Source organism: Lissotriton vulgaris, chromosome 8, assembly GCF_964263255.1.
Source record: "Lissotriton vulgaris chromosome 8, aLisVul1.2, whole genome shotgun sequence".
Taxonomy (NCBI): Eukaryota; Metazoa; Chordata; class Amphibia; order Caudata; family Salamandridae; genus Lissotriton; species Lissotriton vulgaris.
In genome coordinates, this window is record NC_141696.1 from 308820597 (window position 1) to 308842015 (window position 21419).

The 21419-nt window shown below is 49.4% G+C and overlaps 1 protein-coding gene across 1 annotated transcript; it reads left to right on the top strand.

The window, feature by feature from the left end:
* Positions 1 to 5992: 5992 nt before the first annotated feature.
* On the top strand, positions 5993 to 19841 carry LOC147696987 (myosin light chain 3, skeletal muscle isoform-like). Its single transcript, XM_086934077.1, has 4 exons — positions 5993 to 6196; positions 14861 to 15034; positions 16585 to 16680; positions 19235 to 19841. The coding sequence occupies exons 1-4, from the start codon at positions 6088 to 6090 to the stop codon at positions 19237 to 19239; spliced, it is 384 nt and encodes a 127-aa protein (XP_086790203.1). The 5' UTR covers positions 5993 to 6087; the 3' UTR covers positions 19240 to 19841.
* The last annotated feature ends 1578 nt before the right edge of the window (positions 19842 to 21419 follow it).

The window sequence follows — 21419 nt, forward strand, 5'->3', positions numbered from 1 at the left end:
GCACATTAAGGTTTGTGCGCACATGCGCATGCGCACATTCATTTTCTACGTTGCCAGGAGGTGGACGCTCCTCCGTGAATGCGGCAGCCTAGGTAAGGATGGTCTCCCCTCCAGGCCTTGTACTTATGCGGCCCGTTTCCCTAGGCAGTGCCGCGGCCTCTCGTGGGTGGCAGATCCAACAGGCTCGCAGGTCGCGCTCCGTGGGAAGACGCCACAGTGGCGTCACTAGGGTGGTGCGGGGGTGCCTCTCGTGGGTGGCAGATCCGACAGGCTCGCAGGTCGCGCTCCGTGGGAAGACGCCACAGTGGCGTCACTAGGGTGGTGCGGGGGTGCGGAGCTAGTTACTTAGATGTCCTAAATTTATTTATGCATTTTTATATAGCGCGGACTTTACAAAACAGGTGAGGCCAATGAACTGGGGAAGATACTGTGGTCAGCCCTTACAAGTCATGCGAACAACGCACTGTGCAAAAACAACTTTTTTTTTGCTGGATATACCTCCACCCCATTTGCGCTTGCCACATTTTGTGGTGAATTGTGTTATGTGAGGCTCACACATCAGAGAACTCCGCTGCATCAGCGCAGATCACTATTTTGGGATTGGCAGATACAGGTTTTGTAGTCACTGGGTTCCCCGGCTGATGGCGGTATGCTTTGTAAACCTGTTGTGCCTCATTAAAATTACAGATTTCAACTAACAAACTACTGTCTTGTGCCTTCATGGGATCCCTGGGTTTGTAAATATTAGATTTGGACCAGAGCATTAAAATGCGTCCCTAGGTGGTACAGAAGAGACGAGTAGTTTATGTCTGGGGCCAATCTATCATGCTTTGAAACATTCCCAATTACACGTCAGAGTATGGACATCAATTAATATTTACGGTTAGCTATACCATATTTTGCAATTTGACATTCAATTAGTAATCCTTAAGTTAAAGGAACCTGTATAAGGCACGCCTCTAGCAACCACCTGTTATCTTCTCTGGTGGCCTTAAGTGCGTATGTATGCACACTTTCACTTCCGGCAGTGCCACCTGCTGCCTCCTGATATTCACTAACCTTGTGATTATTTACGTCTGACAGACAACGCCACCTTTTTGTCTGTATTACCTATTGTTGAATTCTCCATAGTGCCACTTGTGTTCGGCCTACAGTGACAATATCTACTCTCACAACTACAACTCTGCACACTAAGAGAGGAAACTATTCTACACACACATGGGCAGTGATTCCCAGACTTCCTTCACAAAGCTAATTGCTCCATTCAGCATTTCCCTTTGTCAGATCTGTATATAAGCCTTTAAAGTGGAATATTCCACAACATTTGTTTTTTATTTTGCAGATATCAGATAGTCTTTGACATAATGTGTGGTGAATTATATAGTACACTTGGCATTACTAATGGACTTAAAGCAACATATCCACCTGTAATCCTCCCACCAGGGTTTGCAACCTTTAATGCATATCTGGCTCTCTTGATGGCCACAGATTTAGGCTAGAGTTGTTTAACGTTAAACAAAATATACATACATTTTAAAAATCAAATAAATTTTATCTAGTTAACATTATTTCTATTGGGTGTTATTTTAAGTCCCAGCCTGTTATTTTCTAAGGGAGTGTGAAACAATACCTGTGAATGGCATGTGTGGTATTTGACTTGCTACAAGGCTGTGTCAGAGTACATTTAATACTATTTAGTAGTAACTTTAGATGTGTCGTTTCTGAACAGCAGTGGGTTTACTCTTATGTGGGTGACTGTTTGAAGTAGCCTGCCCCCAAACCCCTTATTTACATTTTTGCGGTAGTTAATCCCCATCTTCCCACCCACCCCATCCCTCCCACATTTACTACCAAGTAGTAATCTTACATGTGTGGAGATCTCTCCACAGAAAAAGCCGGAAGAGGTGAAGATCTCTACTCGCAGGTTTGAGAATTGCATTGTAGTAAGTAGTACTACTTTACTTTTAACAAAATGCAGTTTATGAATTGGGGCCAATAACTCTTGCTAAAAAATGAAAATGCCTGTAGGGCAAAACACCAAATCCAGGTATTGTTTCAAATAACAAGCTGGCAAATCATCTGCATCTTACAAATGTGAATCTTTCTATCATTTAGCAAATCTCCATATCTGCCCCACAATTGGTAATCTTTTGTACAAAGTGTATTCAACTCAATTAAGCTTTATTCGATTTTTGCATGAAAAAAACATAAAAGTGTACAGTTAAAAACACATATACAGTACATAGTTAATATTAATTATAAGATGTTCAATTATACAAATTTAGGTTAAAAAAGGCTATTAAGACAGTTACGACCAGTTTACTTTACACAATTCATATACAAATAGCTTTTCTTCATTTGATTACGCATTTTAAGAATGATGCAACCAATACATGAGGTAGTAAAGGTCATTCGCATCAGCAGTGGGCTTTTTCAGCAGAGGGGTGACCTGCCCAGTTTTGAAGGGGACAGGAAGGGAGCCTTGCCAGAGGGAGAGGTTGATCAGAGTGGTCCAACAGGGGAGGGAATGGGCATAGAAGTCAAAGGCAATGGCACTGGGGATAGGGTCAAGCGAGTGGTTGGAGGGCTTTGTTTCGCGTATGCATTTGAGAAGGGCATCTTCAGATATGGGGTCAAAGCTCTGCCAAATGGCTAAGGATTTGCGCTCCTCTGGAGGTGTAGGATGAGCAACCTGATCCACAAGTGATTTCACCTTTCCATCGAAGAAAGTAGCGAAATCCGCTGCTCTCTTTGTAGAATCCTCCACCTTGGAGGTTGGGGGAGAGCAGCTCGGAGTCTTGATGAGATCGAATAGTTTTTTGGGTCTATTTTTGGCGGAATCAAGGAGGGTTTTGAAGTGCGTCGCTTTCTCAAGGAAGATGTGCTTGTGGTATTTGGATCTTGCTGTGCGAAGCAAGGCTAAATTGTCAGTGGAAGGCAATTGCCTCCATTGCTTCTCCAGGAATCTTAGCTGCTTCCTTTCCTCATAAAGGAATTTGTTGAACCAAGGTGCTGAGGGAGTGGGCCTTATCCTTTTGCTTTTGAGTGGAGCGACGTTATTAATTTCAGCTTCAAGAACTGTGAGGCATTGGGAGGTGAGATCGTCAACAGCTATGTTCGGGTCTAGCCTTGGAAGTGAAAGCAAAGCTGATTCACAGAGGGGACCGACATCAATGTTTTTGGCATCACAGAACCAGGAGATGGCCCTCTTGGGTTGGCCAAGAGTTATAGAGTGTGAAAGTTGAAGAGAGAATGGGATGAGGTGGTGGTCAGACCAATCTACATGAATAGGGGTAGTAGTAGAAAGCATGCCTGCTTTAGAAATAACAAGGTCCAGGATTGCGCCCTTAGAGTGGGTTGGTTCAGTGCAGTGTTGGATAAGATCATTTGCCGAGAGGAAGGTGGCCAGTGAGTTCGCAGAGGAGTCTTGTGGTGCGCCCCAGTGGAGATTGAAGTCACCCACGATGGTCTGATTGTCACTTTGAGATTATTGGTAGCTGATGAAGTCTTTGAGATCTTCTATAAACGAAGAGCTACTGCTACAAGGCGGGCGGTAAATGATATGGAATCTGAGCGGTGAACGGTGTTGCAATTGAAGCTCAAGAGAAAGGCACCTGCTCTCTGACTCATCACAGCGCGGTCACGCGCCCTCCAGGGAGTGGACTGAGGTCGCGGAGACCGTGCGTGCGCCGCAGTGGTGAAACACAATACCTACGACGACATCAGACAGAGGCCACCACCTTCTTCTCTGTGATATCGCGTCGCAATTCGCCTTCGAATTTGGGATGCCAGGGACGACTGTGAGACCAGAGAGAAATAATATTTACATCAGATAGATGCCAAGTTTCAGAATGCTTATGTGTGAATTTTTTTAAATTTCAGTGTAATTATGAGTGACACGATTCGGCCACTCTTTCTCGCGAGCAAATTCAAGCAATGAAGACCAGGGTATTAGGGTCCACACTCTGCTCCTCAGTCAATCATAAGTCTCTTTGCTCGGTCGGTTGCAAGGCCGTCCATTTTAGTACCTTGCGAGAACCACTGAGCCTGTCGCCATTTCTTACATCCCTCCCTGATATAAACACTCCCCGATAATGCTCCACTCAGCCCTTGGTCCATCTACCAGGCCCAGAGGGCTGCCCAGGTCATGCCCAGGTCACTGTCCATCTGTCCCTGCATATACTTGGATTAAGGAGTCTGCTGTCCACATGGGTAAAGATTTGCGTATTAAAAAGGCAAGTCTCATCTGATGTGGTTAATGAGCATTTGCTCTGTTTTTTAAAGGAGGCATTTGATCCCACCTCTACTGCTCTCAACTTATAATACCTAGGAATTGGGGAGACATTCAAGAAAATAGTAGCGATGCAAGTGGGATTGGGGAGGGACACACGCATAACCACCCGTGGTACCCTGTTACTGCTCTCGTGTCCATGAGGATTTATACTGCTCAGATGCTGTCCCACCTTAACAGATGTATACTCTTCAATGGTGGTACTGCGAGAACATGCCCCTGCCCATTAAATTGCACACTCGTCAATAGCAGTAGTACCAGATGTTCTCCCACTAGCAGGCTGCATACTCTTCGATAGTACTATTGCCCAGACATTCTCGCGCCCAGGAGGATACATACTCCTCAACGGTGGTACTGCTCTGATGCTCTCCTGCCCATGACAAAGCAAGCATACTCCGATTTGAAAGGATAAATGCTGGATTTAGATCTCCGGACGGTGAGAGCCTAACTTAATGGCGGCCATTCACCAGTGTACCACCTAGTGCCTAAGAACTTAAAACCTGAAATTCTTAACGAGGCATAGCTCTCTCAGTGATTCCTATCATAATGTCGGTCTGATGTTTCCACTGCATCTAGTGCATATTTTAAGCAGGTATTGGCGATGCTCTTGCAGGGCCGGACTGGGAACCAGAACCGGCCCTGGCAAAGTGTGTTAAGAATACAAAACTATTGAGTGTTCTTAACTTCTTTATTCCGACCAACACGTTTGCTCCTAACATGGAGCGAAGCGGCAGTCAGCTCGGCGATCAGCTGGTAACTGTCATATGTGACAGTTATCAGCTGGTGACCTCACTGCTAAACGGTGTCCTCGCAGGGACACTGGGAAGCACGTCTAGTAAGGTGTCCTAGGAGGGACACAAGTATTATAAACACAACACATCCCCCTCCTTTGGGGGTGATGGGAACAGTAGAAACAGATAGAGAACATAAGGTTCCACTATCCACAAATGTAGTCCTTAAGTTTAGCTGGCGGTCCTAACAGTCTGCCGGTCCTGCTAATGTCCACCGGTCTCGCCCCGTCATGGGTTGGAACGACAGGTAGTCTGCGCCTTGCGCCTGCAGGTCTGGATGAAGGAACAGAACGGTCCGCTCGCTGGGTGTTTTCATGTGTACCTTAATCGCTCCCGTCCCCAGGGGTGGCAGGAAATTCAATGTCGGATTCGGTGTCAGAAAAATAAAGTCCTCCCTTACTCTATCGCCCTCCTTCCCTATCTTATCTATCGCCCTCCCTCTATTTATCGCCCTGTTCTCTTCTCTTCTCACGTGCTGATCTGCTGCTCTCTTCCACCCCACCTCCTTCTTTAACTCCCTGTTCTTTTACTGTGCTGATCTGCTGTTCTTTCACCCCGCCTCCTTCTCTAACTCCCTGTTCTCTCACACACAACCACACCACACACAACCAAACCACACGCACAACCAGACCCAACCACACACATGTTTATAAGCATTTTATCTTCTTTATTTCTCAACTCACTAATGCAAATGAAAACCTGTACAGCAGTGTCCTTGCTGCAGTTTTCATAATTGTACCCAAGAAGTATCTACACCTACCAGAATGGCAACAACTGCTGCTTAGCCTACGAATTCCTTGACCACCCAACATTGGTTCTTAGATTATGCCTGCCATTATTATAAAACTGTTAACACATTTTTGGACACCATGTAACTTGCCTTATCTGCATACTCTCTGCTAATTTTATGTTATCAATTTGCAGGATTATGGCGGTATTCAGAGACCTGGAATTGTTGTCGACTACCAGAAAAGTCTGGTATTTGGTGGGCCTGCTGGAAGGTGGATGAAAAGAAAGATGATGCAATCGCTTAATAAACCCATTGGAGGGGCGTTTGTCGGCAAAAAACCTAAATTGAGAAAACCTGGATCAAATGGCAATGCGGTCAAAGAAGGTATGTTTCTAGATAGACAGCTTCTGTTTTTTAGGTTTCGCCTGGCGATCCGCTGCATAGCAGTGTTCGCGCAGGCGAAAACTTTTGTTTAGCAGTATGGGTGCTTTGTCCCGCCTGCTCTTCCATTGGCTAGCTCCATAAATGGAGGCTAGCCATTGAAAGGGACATCTGTCTGTTATTGCCCTCCAATCTATCTCTCGCACTCCCTCCCTCTATCTCTCGCACTCCCTCAATCTATCTCTCGCACTCCCTCAATCTATCTCTCGCACTCCCTCCCTCTATCTATCGCCCTCCCTCTATCTATCGCCCTCCCTCTATCTATCGCCCTCCCTCTATCTATCGCCCTCCCTCTCTCTATCTATCGCCCTCCCTCTCTCTATCTATCGCCCTCCCTCTATCTATCGCCCTCCCTCTCTCTATCTATCGCCCTCCCTCTATCTATCGCCCTCCCTCTATCTATCGCCTTCCCTCCCTCTATCTCTCGCACTCCCTCCCTCTATCTATCGCCTTCCCTCTCTCTATCGCCTTCCCTCTCTCTATCTATCGCCTTCCCTCTCTCTATCTATCGCCTTCCCTCCCTCTATCTATCGCCCTCCCTCTCTCTATCTATCGCCCTCCCTCTCTCTATCTATCGCCTTCCCTCTCTCTATCTATCGCCTTCCCTCTCTCTATCTATCGCCTTCCCTCTCTCTATCTATCGCCCTCCCTCTTTCTATGTATCGCCCTCCCTCTCTCTATCTATCGCCCTCCCTCCCTCCCTCTATCTATCGCACTCCCTCTATCTATCGCACTCCCTCCCTCCCTCTATCTATCGCCTTCCCTCCCTCTATCTATCGCCCTCCCTCTATCTATCGCCTTCCCTCTATCTATCGCCTTCCCTCCCTCTATCTCTCGTCTTCCCTCCCTCTATCTCTCGCACTCCCTCCCTCAATCTCTCGCACTCCCTCCCTCTATCTCTCGCACTCCCTCCCTCTATCTCTCGCACTCCCTCTCTCTATCGCCCTCCCTCTCTCTATCTATCACCCTCCCTCCCTCTTTCTATCGCACTCCCTCTATCTATCGCACTCCCTCTATCTATCGCACTCCCTCCCTCTATCTCTCGCACTCCCTCCCTCAATCTCTCGCACTCCCTCTCTCTATCTATCGCCCTCCCTCTCTCTATCTATCGCCCTCCCTCTATCTATCGCACTCCGTCTATCTATCGCACTCCCTCCCTCTATCTATCGCCTTCCCTCCCTCTATCTATCGCCCTCCCTCTATCTATCTATCGCCCTCCCTCTATCTATCGCCTTCCCTCCCTCTATCTATCGCACTCCCTCCATCTCTCGCACTCCCTCCCTCTATCTCTCGCACTCCCTCCCTCTATCTCTCGCACTCCCTCCCTCTATCTATCGCCTTCCCTCCCTCTATCTATCGCCTTCCCTCCCTCTATCTCTCGCCTTCCCTCCCTCTATCTCTCGCACTCCCTCCCTCAATCTCTCGCACTCCCTCCCTCAATCTCTCGCCCTCCCTCTCTCTATCTATCGCCCTCCCTCCCTCCCTCTATCTATCGCCCTCCCTCCCTCCCTCTATCTATCGCACTCCCTCTCTCTATCTATCGCCTTCCCTCTCTCTATCTATCGCCTTCCCTCTCTCTATCTATCGCCCTCCCTCTCTCTATCTATCGCCCTCCCTCTCTCTATCTATCGCCCTCCCTCTCTCTATCTATCGCCCTCCCTCTCTCTATCTATCGCCCTCCCTCTCTCTATCTATCGCCCTCCCTCCCTCCCTCTATCTATCGCACTCCCTCTATCTATCGCACTCCCTCTATCTATCGCACTCCCTCTATCTATCGCACTCCCTCCCTCTATCTATCGCCTTCCCTCCCTCTATCTATCGCCCTCCCTCTATCTATCGCCTTCCCTCCCTCTATCTCTCGCACTCCCTCCCTCTATCTCTCGCACTCCCTCCCTCTATCTCTCGCACTCCCTCCCTCTATCTCTCGCACTCCCTCCCTCTATCTCTCGCACTCCCTCCCTCAATCTCTCGCACTCCCTCTCTCTATCTATCGCCCTCCCTCTCTCTATCTATCGCCCTCCCTCCCTCTCTCTATCTATCGCCCTCCCTCTATCTATCGCCCTCCCTCTATCTATCGCACTCCGTCTATCTATCGCACTCCCTCCCTCTATCTATCGCCTTCCCTCCCTCTATCTATCGCCCTCCCTCTATCTATCTATCGCCCTCCCTCTATCTATCGCCTTCCCTCCCTCTATCTATCGCACTCCCTCCATCTCTCGCACTCCCTCCCTCTATCTCTCGCACTCCCTCCCTCTATCTCTCGCACTCCCTCCCTCTATCTATCGCCTTCCCTCCCTCTATCTCTCGCCTTCCCTCCCTCTATCTCTCGCACTCCCTCCCTCAATCTCTCGCACTCCCTCCCTCAATCTCTCGCCCTCCCTCTCTCTATCTATCGCCCTCCCTCCCTCCCTCTATCTATCGCCCTCCCTCCCTCCCTCTATCTATCGCACTCCCTCTCTCTATCTATCGCCTTCCCTCCCTCTATCTATCGCCCTCCCTCTATCTATCGCCTTCCCTCCCTCTATCTCTCGCACTCCCTCCCTCTATCTCTCGCACTCCCTCCCTCTATCTCTCGCACTCCCTCCCTCTATCTCTCGCACTCCCTCCCTCAATCTCTCGCACTCCCTCTCTCTATCTATCGCCCTCCCTCTCTCTATCTATCGCCCTCCCTCCCTCTCTCTATCTATCGCCCTCCCTCTATCTATCGCCCTCCCTCTATCTATCGCACTCCGTCTATCTATCGCACTCCCTCCCTCTATCTATCGCCTTCCCTCCCTCTATCTATCGCCCTCCCTCTATCTATCTATCGCCCTCCCTCTATCTATCGCCTTCCCTCCCTCTATCTATCGCACTCCCTCCATCTCTCGCACTCCCTCCCTCTATCTCTCGCACTCCCTCCCTCTATCTCTCGCACTCCCTCCCTCTATCTATCGCCTTCCCTCCCTCTATCTCTCGCCTTCCCTCCCTCTATCTCTCGCACTCCCTCCCTCAATCTCTCGCACTCCCTCCCTCAATCTCTCGCCCTCCCTCTCTCTATCTATCGCCCTCCCTCCCTCCCTCTATCTATCGCCCTCCCTCCCTCCCTCTATCTATCGCACTCCCTCTCTCTATCTATCGCCTTCCCTCTCTCTATCTATCGCCTTCCCTCTCTCTATCTATCGCCCTCCCTCTCTCTATCTATCGCCCTCCCTCTCTCTATCTATCGCCCTCCCTCTCTCTATCTATCGCCCTCCCTCTCTCTATCTATCGCCCTCCCTCTCTCTATCTATCGCCCTCCCTCCCTCCCTCTATCTATCGCACTCCCTCTATCTATCGCACTCCCTCTATCTATCGCACTCCCTCTATCTATCGCACTCCCTCCCTCTATCTATCGCCTTCCCTCCCTCTATCTATCGCCCTCCCTCTATCTATCGCCTTCCCTCCCTCTATCTCTCGCACTCCCTCCCTCTATCTCTCGCACTCCCTCCCTCTATCTCTCGCACTCCCTCCCTCTATCTCTCGCACTCCCTCCCTCTATCTCTCGCACTCCCTCCCTCAATCTCTCGCACTCCCTCTCTCTATCTATCGCCCTCCCTCTCTCTATCTATCGCCCTCCCTCCCTCTCTCTATCTATCGCCCTCCCTCCCTCCCTCTATCTATCGCACTCCCTCTATCTATCGCACTCCCTCTCTCTATCGCCCTCCCTCTCTCTATCTATCGCCCTCCCTCTCTCTATCTATCGCCCTCCCTCTCTCTATCTATCGCCCTCCCTCTCTCTATCGCCCTCCCTCTCTCTATCTATCGCCCTCCCTCTCTCTATCGCCCTCCCTCTCTCTATCGCCTTCCCTCTCTCTATCGCCTTCCCTCTCTCTATCTATCGCCTTCCCTCTCTCTATCGCCTTCCCTCTCTCTATCTATCGCCTTCCCTCCCTCTATCTATCGCCCTCCCTCTCTCTATCTATCGCCCTCCCTCTCTCTATCTATCGCCTTCCCTCTCTCTCTCTATCGCCTTCCCTCTCTCTCTCTATCGCCTTCCCTCTCTCTATCTATCGCCTTCCCTCTCTCTATCTATCGCCCTCCCTCTCTCTATGTATCGCCCTCCCTCTCTCTATCTTTCGCCCTCCCTCCCTCCCTCTATCTATCGCACTCCCTCTATCTATCGCACTCCCTCTATCTATCGCACTCCCTCTATCTATCGCACTCCCTCTATCTATCGCACTCCCTCTATCTCTCGCACTCCCTCCCTCTATCTCTCGCACTCCCTCCCTCAATCTCTCGCACTCCCTCTCTCTATCTATCGCCCTCCCTCTCTCTATCTATCGCCCTCCCTCTCTCTATCTATCGCCCTCCCTCCCTCCCTCTATCTATCGCACTCCCTCTATCTATCGCACTCCCTCTATCTATCGCACTCCCTCTCTCTATCGCACTCCCTCTCTCTATCGCACTCCCTCTCTCTATCGCACTCCCTCTCTCTATCGCCCTCCCTCTCTCTATCTATCGCCCTCCCTCTCTCTATCTATCGCCCTCCCTCTCTCTATCTATCGCCCTCCCTCTATCTATCGCACTCCCTCTATCGCCCTCCCTCTCTCTATCGCCTTCCCTCTCTCTATCGCCTTCCCTCTCTCTATCGCCTTCCCTCTCTCTATCGCCTTCCCTCTCTCTATCTATCGCCTTCCCTCTCTCTATCGCCTTCCCTCTCTCTATCTATCGCCTTCCCTCTCTCTATCGCCTTCCCTCTCTCTATCTATCGCCTTCCCTCTCTCTATCTATCGCCTTCCCTCTCTCTATCTATCGCCTTCCCTCTCTCTATCTATCGCCTTTCCTCCCTCTATCTATCGCCCTCCCTCTATCTATCGCCCTCCCTCCCTCTATCTATCGCCCTCCCTCTATTTATCGCCCTGTTCTCTTCTCTTCTCACGTGCTGATCTGCTGCTCTCTTCCACCCTGCCTCCTTCTCTAACTCCCTGTTCTCTTGTCTTCTCACGTGCTGATCTGCTGCTCTCTTCCACCCTACCTCCTCCTCTAACTCCCTGTTCTCTTGTCTTCTCACGTGCTGATCTGCTGCTCTCTTCCACCCTACCTCCTTCTTTAACTCCCTGTTCTTTTACTGTGCTGATCTGCTGTTCTTTCACCCCGCCTCCTTCTCTAACTCCCTGTTCTCTCACACACAACCACACCACACACAACCAAACCACACGCGCTACCAGACCCAACCACACACATGTTTATAAGCATTTTATCTTCTTTATTTCTCAACTCACTAATGCAAATGAAAACCTGTACAGCAGTGTCCTTACTGCAGTTTTCATAATTGTAGCCAAGAAGTATCTACACCTACCAGAATGGCAACAACTGCTGCTTAGCCTACGAATTCCTTGACCACCCAACATTGGTTCTTGGATTATGCCTGCCATTATTATAAAACTGTTAACACATTTTAGCACACCATGTAACTTGCCTTATCTGCATACTCTCTGCTAATTTTATGTTATCAATTTGCAGGATTATGGCGGTATGCAGAGACCTGGAATTGTTGTCGACTACCAGAAAAGTCTAGTATTTGGTGGGCCTGCTGGAAGGTGGATGAAAAGAAAGATGATGCAATCGCTTAATAAACCCATTGGAGGGGCGTTTGTCGGCAAAAAACCTAAATTGAGAAAACCTGGATCAAATGGCAATGCGGTCAAAAAAAGGTATGTTTCTAGATAGACAGCTTCTGTTTTTTAGGTTTCGCCTGGCGATCTGCTGCGCAGCAGCGTTCGCGCAGGCGAAACCTTTTGTTTAGCAGTATGGGTGCTTTGTCCCGCCTGCTCTTCCATTGGCTAGCTCCGTAAATGGAGGCTAGCCATTGGAAGGGACATCTGTCTGTTATTGCCCTCCTTCTATCTATCGCCCTCTATCTATCTATCGCCCTCCCTCCCTCTATCTATCGCCCTACCTCTATCTATGGCACCGATGGGTGAGGCGCACAGCCTGGGATGATGACGGGCTGGGTAGACCGGGTGTGTGCGCTGCTACCAGAGGGCGACGTTCGAAGATTATGTCGCTGGCGGGCAGAGATGGGGTCTGATGGCCAGGGTGCAGCTGGCATACGTCTGTGGCTTTCACTCTATTATTGTGCACCCCCTGCCTGCCATGCTCTTCTGCGCTCTTCTCCCTGGCAGGCTACAGCAGCCAGGGCAATGCCTCATTGTCTTTTGGGAGTGGTTGGCAGGTTGGCGCTCTCTTGTAAACGCCAGGCACGCCGCCCAGCGGCTGCTCTCTGAACTGCCTCCTGTTGAGTTCAGACGGAACCAGCCATTCCCTTTTCTGCCTGAACCTGGTGCCCAGAGCAGGCGCCCGTGGCCCGCCCGCATCCATCCCCCCGAGGCCTGGGCCGAGGCTGCGCCGGTGGAGCCGCATTCCAGAGGAGCCAGACCCGGCCGGGCCGGCTCCGAGCTCGGATTCCTTCAGAATGCAACTTCCGGTTGGGCGAAGTTTGTTGTGATGGAGCGCAGCAGCCAGGTGTTGTAATTACTCAGTGAGTGTTTGTCTGTCGGAGGCGTCCTGAGCCGGGATATGGCGGACGGAGAGCTCACCCCCTCGCTGCCACCCCTTCGGCTCACGAACAGGTGGGCGCTGGATTATTTTGTAATACTGGGCGGGTGAGAAGCGGAGTCGGTGCTGGATGAGAGCGAGGTTTAGACGAACGAGTGGCTGGGATGAACCTGAATCTCTCACCCTGCACTGGACCTCCACACCCGTCACTCACACTGGATAACGGCACCCGTCACTCACACTGGACCCGAGCACCCCTCATTCACCCCCGCACACGTTATGCACCCCCGCACACGTTATGCACCCCCGCGCATGTTATTCACCCCCACACTGGTCCTCGGCACCAGTCATTCACCCCTACACTGGACATTGCCATCACCACAGGACCTCTGCAGGAATCACTCACAACTACACCGTGTCTGCCTCCCGCCACTAAACACTGGATCTGAACACCCCCACTCACCCCTGGATCTGAGCACCTGCTACTCGCCCCTGGACCAGAGCACCCGCCACTCACCCCTGGACCAGAGCACCCCCCACTCACCCCTGGACCAGAACACCCACCACTTACCCCTGGACCAGAGCACGCGCCACTCACCCCCTGGACCAGAGCACCTGCCTCTCACCCCTGGACCAGAGTACCCCTACTCACCCCTAGATCTGAGCACCCGCCACTCACCCCTGGACCAGAGCACCTGCCTCTCACCCCTGGACCAGAGTACCCCTACTCACCCCTAGATCTGAGCACCCGCTACTCACCCCTGGACCAGAGCACCCGCCACTCACCCCTAAACCAGAGCAACTGCCTCTCACCCCTGGACCAGAGCACCCCTACTCACCCCTAGATCTGAGCACCCGCTACTCACCCCTGGACCAGAGCACCCGCCACTCACCCCTGGATCTGAGCATACGCCACTCATCCGTGGACCAGAGCACCCCCCAGTTGAAAATTAACTTGGGTGAATCTGAAGGAGCTACATTTTAAGGTGTATTTCAGAGTGCACAGTCTGTTACGATGAGACCCAGGGGCTCATTATGTCTGTGGTGCATTGAACCTAGGGGGCAAGTCAGAAGTGCTCACTATATCCTCGTTGGCTATTATTACTAAACCTTAGGCTTGCATTAGAGTCTAATGGGCCTCTTTCACTTGGACGCAACGTGTTGCTTGTATCTGATTTAGGATATTACATAAAATGTGACAATCGTGGCAGATCTGGTATTAACATTGTTAAATATTTCAGGAGTTACTGGCGATTAAATTGTGGAAACATGATTTCTGGTATTTATGATGCAACTCTTCCCCCCCAGCAGCAAAGGGAAACTGGAAACCGTCTCGTAAATTAGGTATATATGCGCGTTTGCTGTCCTACCTCCAGGCTATTTCAAGCAATAATTGTTTAATAAATAGTTGAAATATTGATTTGTGACAGGAGGAACACGCTGTAGAAAATGTGACTCTAGTATGTAAGGCATTATGTATTGCGATAGGAATGGGGAGCTCACAGAAGTCCGCACATACTTCTTATCCTTTGAATACACACACACACCCACTAAGCAATCTGTATCCTGTGCTCTACTCATTCCCAACACGCCAGATTTCTACTCACCTTTCACCCTCAGCTCTTACCCCTTTGCCCTCAGCTCTTACCCCTTTGCCCTCAGCTCTTACCCCTTTGCCCTCAGCTCTTACCCCTGTGCCCTCAGCTCTTACCCCTGTGCCCTCAGCTCTTACCCCTGTGCCCTCAGCTCTTACCTCTGTGCCCTCAGCTCTTACCCCTGTGCCCTCAGCTCTTACCCCTGTGCCCTCAGCTCTTACACCTGTGCCCTCAGCTCTTACACCTGTGCCCTCAGCTCTGACCCTGCCCTGTGCCACACATTGAATTGGAGATCTCTGCCTCGTTCACAGTTGCTAGATGGACCATATCAGTAATATTCATTGGCAGTCTGGGATGGGACAAAAACCTGACTGGAGGTGGTTGGGGTTTTTTGGGGAACTTGGACGATCACATTGTCACTGTTAATGTGTACTCTCCAGCCTGGCACGCTGCTGCAGCCGGTGACTGCTCCTCTGAACTCTTCTCTCCTTCCCAGAGCTTAACACCAAGAAGCTTGGCTTTGACGAGTTCTTGCCCATGCTGCAGACAATTGCGAAGAACAAGGACCAGGGTACCTACGATGACTTTGTGGAGGGGCTGAGGGTCTTCGACAAAGAAGCCAATGGCTCTGTGATGGGCGCTGAGCTGCGACATGTACTAGTCACTCTGGGTAAGAGGCCATTTTGGCACAGTACTATTTTCAAGGCAGAGAGTAATTGACTGCTGAACTCCCCAGCCCCCCTGCAGTATTCAGGGCCCCCCTTTCTGATTCCGAGCTTAGATTTCTACCCGCGTCTGGATATTACAGTTAATGTGCCCTGTTTCAGCCTTACAAAGTGTCCTATCAATCTCATTTAACTGTACATTCTTTTGGGGCGAGGGAGGACGGGGACATGGTTGGGTTACAAGTGGTTTTTGGATTGCCCATTCTACAGGCTAGAGCTTTGACTGACTAATAGTTAGTCTTGGTGAGCCATGTCCTGGAAATTGGTGGCGCCCTTGTCTTGTGGGTAGCTGCCTCTTCAGAACATCTGCTCTGTCTGGTTTTACCCTGGTGGCTGGCTAGTCTCACCAGCCAGTGCTGCTTCTGTGGCGGAAGTGTATTTGGTGGGTAAGTGCTGGGTCTGAAGCTGTGCGTGCTGCTGCATTCTTGGCAGTTAATCTGGAAGGTGTTTGATCGAAGCCTGTGTGCATTTTTGTCCTTTCCTTTGTGCAGGTGAGAAGATCTGTCTGTGTGTGTGGCTCTGTCTGTGTGTGTGGCTCTGTCTGTGTGTGTGGCTCTGTCTGTGTGTGTGGCTCTGTCTGTGTGTGTGGCGCTCTGTCTGTGTGTGTGTGGCGCTCTGTCTGTGTGTGTGTGTGGCGCTCTGTGTGTGTGTGTGGCGCTCTGTCTGTGTGTGTGTGGCGCTCTGTCTGTGTGTGTGTGTGTGTGGCGCTCTGTCTGTGTGTGTGTGTGTGTGTGTGTGTGTGGCGCTCTGTCTGTCTGTGTGTGTGTGGCGCTCTGTCTGTGTGTGGCTCTCTGTCTGTGTGTGGCGCATAGCGCTCTGTGTGTAGCGCTCTGTGTGGATAGCTTCTTTTGTCGGCTCTGTGTGTGGGTGGCTCTGTCTGTGTGAGAGTGGCTCTATATGAATGTCAGTGCAACCCATCACGTCATTAACAATTACAGACCTTCACATCGCCAACACCTTGGCATTGGTTTGATAGTTGAAATAATTGGGCAGTGTGGTGGTTATAATATTAATTATGGGTATCTCAAATAAAGGCTTTGTCAATGTGAAGGGCATGTCTTTGAAATTGGATGGCCTCTTCTCCCTATTTCATTTTTTTCCAAATCCTTGGGCTCTCTCATTGACCAATCTGTGTCCTTCAAAGGGCATGTCCTGAAAAGAGCACAGACATCGGAGTCCCAGCTTACATTAAAGCACATTATCTGCTCGCCTGGTCTCTTGGCTGTGCTCTTTTCCCCTTGGGGGTTTCAGGTCACGGCCTGCTTGGTGGGGTTTGATTGCTTGCTTGTGGAGGGAGCGAGATTGCGGGTCATTCCCTAATAAGAGTCCCTGGTATTTTTTAAACGCTTACCTGGCACACCCTGGTGGCAGAGTAGTTTCAAAAGGGTTTCTGTCCACATTGAATGCCTTCTCTTCTAGGTTCCAACCAAGTTATTGTAGTTGAACTAGCAGTATGTGTATAAATTAACGTTTATTTATCTAAAAAAAATTCCAGGCTTACAAGGAACAAATAAAAAGGGAGAGCGTACTCACTGCTACAAGTATCCTAAACAACCCAACAGTCAAGTCCCGGTACGAACAGTATGCAACGGTAAGATTTTTAGGAGCCATATCTGAAGACATAGAACCTATTGACTCAAGTTGAATAATTGCTTGGCCAGTTAAATCGGCAGTCCAACTTTTTCTATGAGAGTTACCACAATGGTGAGTGACCATGCCTTCCAGAATTATTGTTCTGACTACTCAGATGTCTGTCACAATTAAAGTTTTACAACCCACTGAAAATGCCAACGGTTCCAGGGGCGTTAGTTTCATTTTTACCCACACAACCATAGAAAAGTCAGCACTTAAAATTTTAATAGGTTTTTAAAAAAAAGCAATTGCCCATGAGGGGGTCCCTCCATGTGTCCTATAGGTTCAGGATACCTGTATCCTGACTCGTGTTTTCACACTGTCAAACCCCCAATCTTCCAGGGTATTGGTGAGCTGCCAGTAGATTCAGAGCTATCCGTTGGAGATGTCTGCTTTAAATATAAATGTAATCCAGCAAATTCTTTATTGGTATTTCTAGTAAGTATATTTCTGTTGCAGTCTTGTATTCAACCAGAAATATGGCCATTCTGCAGTTCTACTTAAAAGCGAATTTCACACCACACATGGGTAACCCTTCAGCCACAGGCATAAAAGCATCAACAGCTTACCTTCTCTTTCAATAAAACTTCTCAATCTGCCCAATCTACCTTCTCTTTCGGAATGCTGGAAATCTCACTGGATGGAAAGCAATTTCCTCCAGCTGAACGCTGCAAAAACTGAGGTTCTGCTCTTTGGAGATGCCCCCTCCTCTGGTCACCTTCCTGGTGGCCCCCAGAACTAGGCACACCCCCGACCCCGGCAACCACAGTCAAAAACCTCTGTGTTCACCTTCAACAGTCCCTAAACATGAAGAAACACGTTACTCACACAGTCTGATCCTGCTTCCACACCCATGGCTTACTAAGGAAAGCTTTTACTTATGTCCCCGACACAACAAGGAAAACCCTAACACAGGCCCTGATACCAAGCAAGCTGGACTATTGCAACGCCCTATTGATTGCAGCAAATGAGTCCTCCTTAAACCAATTGCAAATGATACCAAACACAGCCGCCTGCACGGTTCTGAATGCTCCCCCCAGATCAGCTTCCTCTCCCCTCCCTCATCAGCTACACTGGCTGCCCATACGACAGCGCGTGAAATTCTAGATCTGCTGTCTCACACACAAAGCTATCTGGAGCAATGGCCCTCCCGATGTAGTAGAGAAACTTCGCCGCTATTACCCGGCTCGGACTCTGCGCGCCAGCTCCCAATCGCTCCTCAAAAGCCCCAACATAAAAAAGGCTAGACCCGGAGGCAAGTCCTTCTCGCACCCTTCATCTGGAATCAACTACAGCTGGCCCTAAGACAGTGTCTGGACCATCTTAAATTCGGAAGACTCCTGAAAACTGCCCTGACAGAGTGAGGGAGTGAGAGTGGGAAAGGGAGACAGTGAGGGAGTGAGAGGGAAAGGGAGGGAAAGGAGGGAAAAGGAGTGACAGAGTGAGGGAGTGACAGGGGGAAAGGGAGACAGTGAGAGGGAAAGGAAGGGAGGGAAAGTGAGTGAGGGAAAGGGAGACAGAGTGAGGGAGTGAGAGAGGGAAAGGGAGACAGAGTGAGAGGGAAAGGGGGGAGGGAGTGAGAGAGGGAAAGGGAGACAGGGGGAGGAAGACAGAGTGAGGGGAACAGAGTATGGGAGAGGTAGGGAGAGTGAGGGAGGGAGACAGAGAGCAAGAGATGTGTGTATCCCGGGTCTGGTGGCTGAGTGGACGAAGGTGTCCGCTGCAGGGACCAGTGATCAACCTCATGGTCAGTTGTTTTTTTTTGTTGCTCTAGCCCTGCCACCTCCCCCACTGACCCCGCCCCCACTGGTGCGGCCCTCGGACACAAACCACAGTGTAAATTTGGCCCCTGAGAGAACGTTTGTGAGTACCCATGACCTATGCTGTGCTTCCAAGCGCTGAGATACCCCCCTGGGGGTGATTCAAGAGCTATACAAATTAAATAAAATCATTAATTAAATCAAACAGGTACACATGCTGCAAACTGATAAGTTAATTACCATCAACAATTAGCTTGCAGCCTGTAATGCTGTGGATGCACTTCCACCCTTCCTGCCTCCAGGGCTCACACTGCATATTGAATGTTCAGATCTGTTTACTCCTAACTCAGCTTTGCAAATAACACTTCTTCCGTACTGAGTTTCACCAAAAAAATTGTAGTTTCGCAGGAAATTAATTTCTTGGAAATGTGATGCCCACCCTCAATATTCCAGTCATCGCCCCCTCTGTACAAGGACTCCTCGGAGCTCATGGGCGTTCATAGACCTGGCATGGATTTTTCCATCCTATGGCCTGTCTGGACATACTCTAAAATTTAGAAGTCCTGCATATGTTCTCCCCGTTGTAAGATGCCTTTTCTAATAATACATTCTTTCTGCTTTTTTGTGATATGAAATCTGAGTTCTTTACTTGCACTGTACACAAGACTTTTGCTGTTACTTTTGTAATAGTTAGTGTGCATTTGTTCTGCAAAATTCTGCTAAAGATGGTTTAAAACTTGTGTTTACTTTTAGGGTGAGAATCCCTTTGAAATCGTTGAACAAACAGGAGAATCGGTAGTTGAGGAAACAACTGATGCGAATGATGAAGACAATGAGCAAAACGAAAAGGAGGACATTGATGGTGAAAACGATGAAAATGAGGAGCAGATAATGTGGAGGCAGAAAGTGCAGATGCGGATGATGCTGCTGACCCAAATGATTACTCTGGGGACTTAACCACCACTGATGAAAACTAGTTGAGAAACTGCCCTGAAAGACCAAACACTTTAGCACACTGCATTGGTGGACTTAAAGAACAATTTTCCGCAAAGTTGAGCAGTTCGTTCACCCTGCATGCATTCCACTTCTGTTTTAATTGCCTATGGGCAAACCGGTTTTATGTTTTGTTTTTTTAGTATATTACGCACAGCAAATGCTTCAGTATTCTTCCAGTGTAAATTGATTTGTTCATGGTTACGTTTTGAGTAATTTTGAGCAGTTGGAGTTCTAAACATTCCAATGTGAATTTTTCCAGTTTTTAGCGCCCAATGTAGTGTTGTATATAATTCAAGCTGTTGTAGCAAAGAAACCCTGATTATGTCCTGCAGTAATAAAGGCTTACAACAAGATTATACACTTATTTTGCACCTCTCCTATATGGTACTGTCTACCTCAAAGAACGGGTACACTCAAGGTGGTGTTTTATGCCCGGAGGTAGCGCCCCAGGGGGGAGCACTCGCCTGTTTAATGCTGATCAAAGGCTCTTTGCTGAGGTGTGAGATTGGAGAGGGTGCCGAGGGTATTCTGGGTGACGAGGTGTCACTGTAAGGCCTGGTAGCCTCTAGATAATCAGCAGAGGTGGGAATGGCAAGAAACATCCGCTCTGCCTATGGGGGCCTTGTGACACCAGCTGGGTGATTCACCCACCGAGGTGTTCCTTTCTTGCTTTAAAGCGTTCGATTTGTCTTGTGTTTTTTCTGCACTTTTATTTAGCGCGAACTCTATCTGAAGGTATTGCAGCGCTTTAAATGAACACTACTTACATCACACAAGGTCACTTTTTAAACAAGAAAAACAAGCATTTTCGGAAATTATGTAGAATATTCCATTTGTGGAGTGCTGCAGTCGGGGCCGGAGCTGAATTTTAATCAGGGGGGACTGCAGTGATGGACTGCAGTGTGTCTGCTGTTATACCAATGGCATAAATCACGCCGAGCCAGACTCTGCACCCACAGGCACCAGCTCCCGAATGTCAGGGTGGTCCGGAAGCAGCAGGAAAGGTCAGAGGTGCCAGGGAGAGGGGGCTGGACACACAGGAACGGAGGAACCAAGGAAGCAAGAAAGAGCGGGGAAGACGAGGGAGGAAAGGAGAGGAGGAAGAAAATAATATGATAAGGAAGAAGGAAGAGGGGCGAAGACAGGGATAAACGAAGGAGGGGGTTATGAGGGAGGAGAACAGAAGTGGATTGACAGAATAAAGACTACGGAAGTAAAGCGCGAAAACGAAGGAAGCAGTAGAGGCGGGCATGCAGGGTGGAAGGAGTAGAGGGGAAAGATCAACAGGATAGAACGAAGAGAATGGAAGGAATAAAGACTGGAAGCTGCACATTGGGGACAGAAGAAATAATGAGCAGAAGTAGAGATGGAGAAAGGCAGACGGACAGAGAAAGAGACTGAAGAGGATGGGGCAATGTTGGAAAGAACGAGGAATGAGGTAAGAAAGAGAAAACCGGAGCGAGAACAAGGAAGGTGGAATGAAGAAGAGGAAATCAAATACGGAAGGCAGTAATAAAGAAGATATGAGAATACAGGTGATGAAGTTGTAGAAAATATGGAGGAAGGGGAAGAAAGGAGAAAGTACACCAAAGCATGTAAGAAAATAAGAGATGCATCGAAGATGAAGAATGGGAGACAGGGAGATTGACAGAGGAATACATGAAGGAGGAGACTGAGAGAAGGAGATAGAAATGGGAGGAAAGTGAACAAGTCGGTGTAAAGTGGTAGGTGGAATGAAGCATGGGCCGCAAAGAACACCAAAAAAAAAGCGAGAAAAACTAGCTCTGGCATTGCGCGGAGTGGGGCGGGGGAGCGGCTTCCTTTCAAGTCTGATGCCGAGGCATGGTGTGGGATGTGGCTGGCGATGCGCACGCGCCTGGCTCACATGAACTGAATTGAATCCGCAGTTTGGGGAGACTTTTCGGAAGCCTTACTATAATCT

What these genes read in the sequence shown, in the direction of transcription:
- LOC147696987 (XM_086934077.1), top strand. Translation starts at nt 6,088, where the DNA reads ATGAAAAGAAAGATGATGCAATCGCTTAATAAACCCATTGGAGGGGCG. An exon ending in TGGCAATGCGGTCAAAGAAG is followed by an intron (nt 6,197 to 14,860) that starts GTATGTTTCTAG and finishes TCTCCTTCCCAG; the next exon opens with AGCTTAACACCAAGAAGCTT. An exon ending in ACATGTACTAGTCACTCTGG is followed by an intron (nt 15,035 to 16,584) that starts GTAAGAGGCCAT and finishes AAAAAATTCCAG; the next exon opens with GCTTACAAGGAACAAATAAA.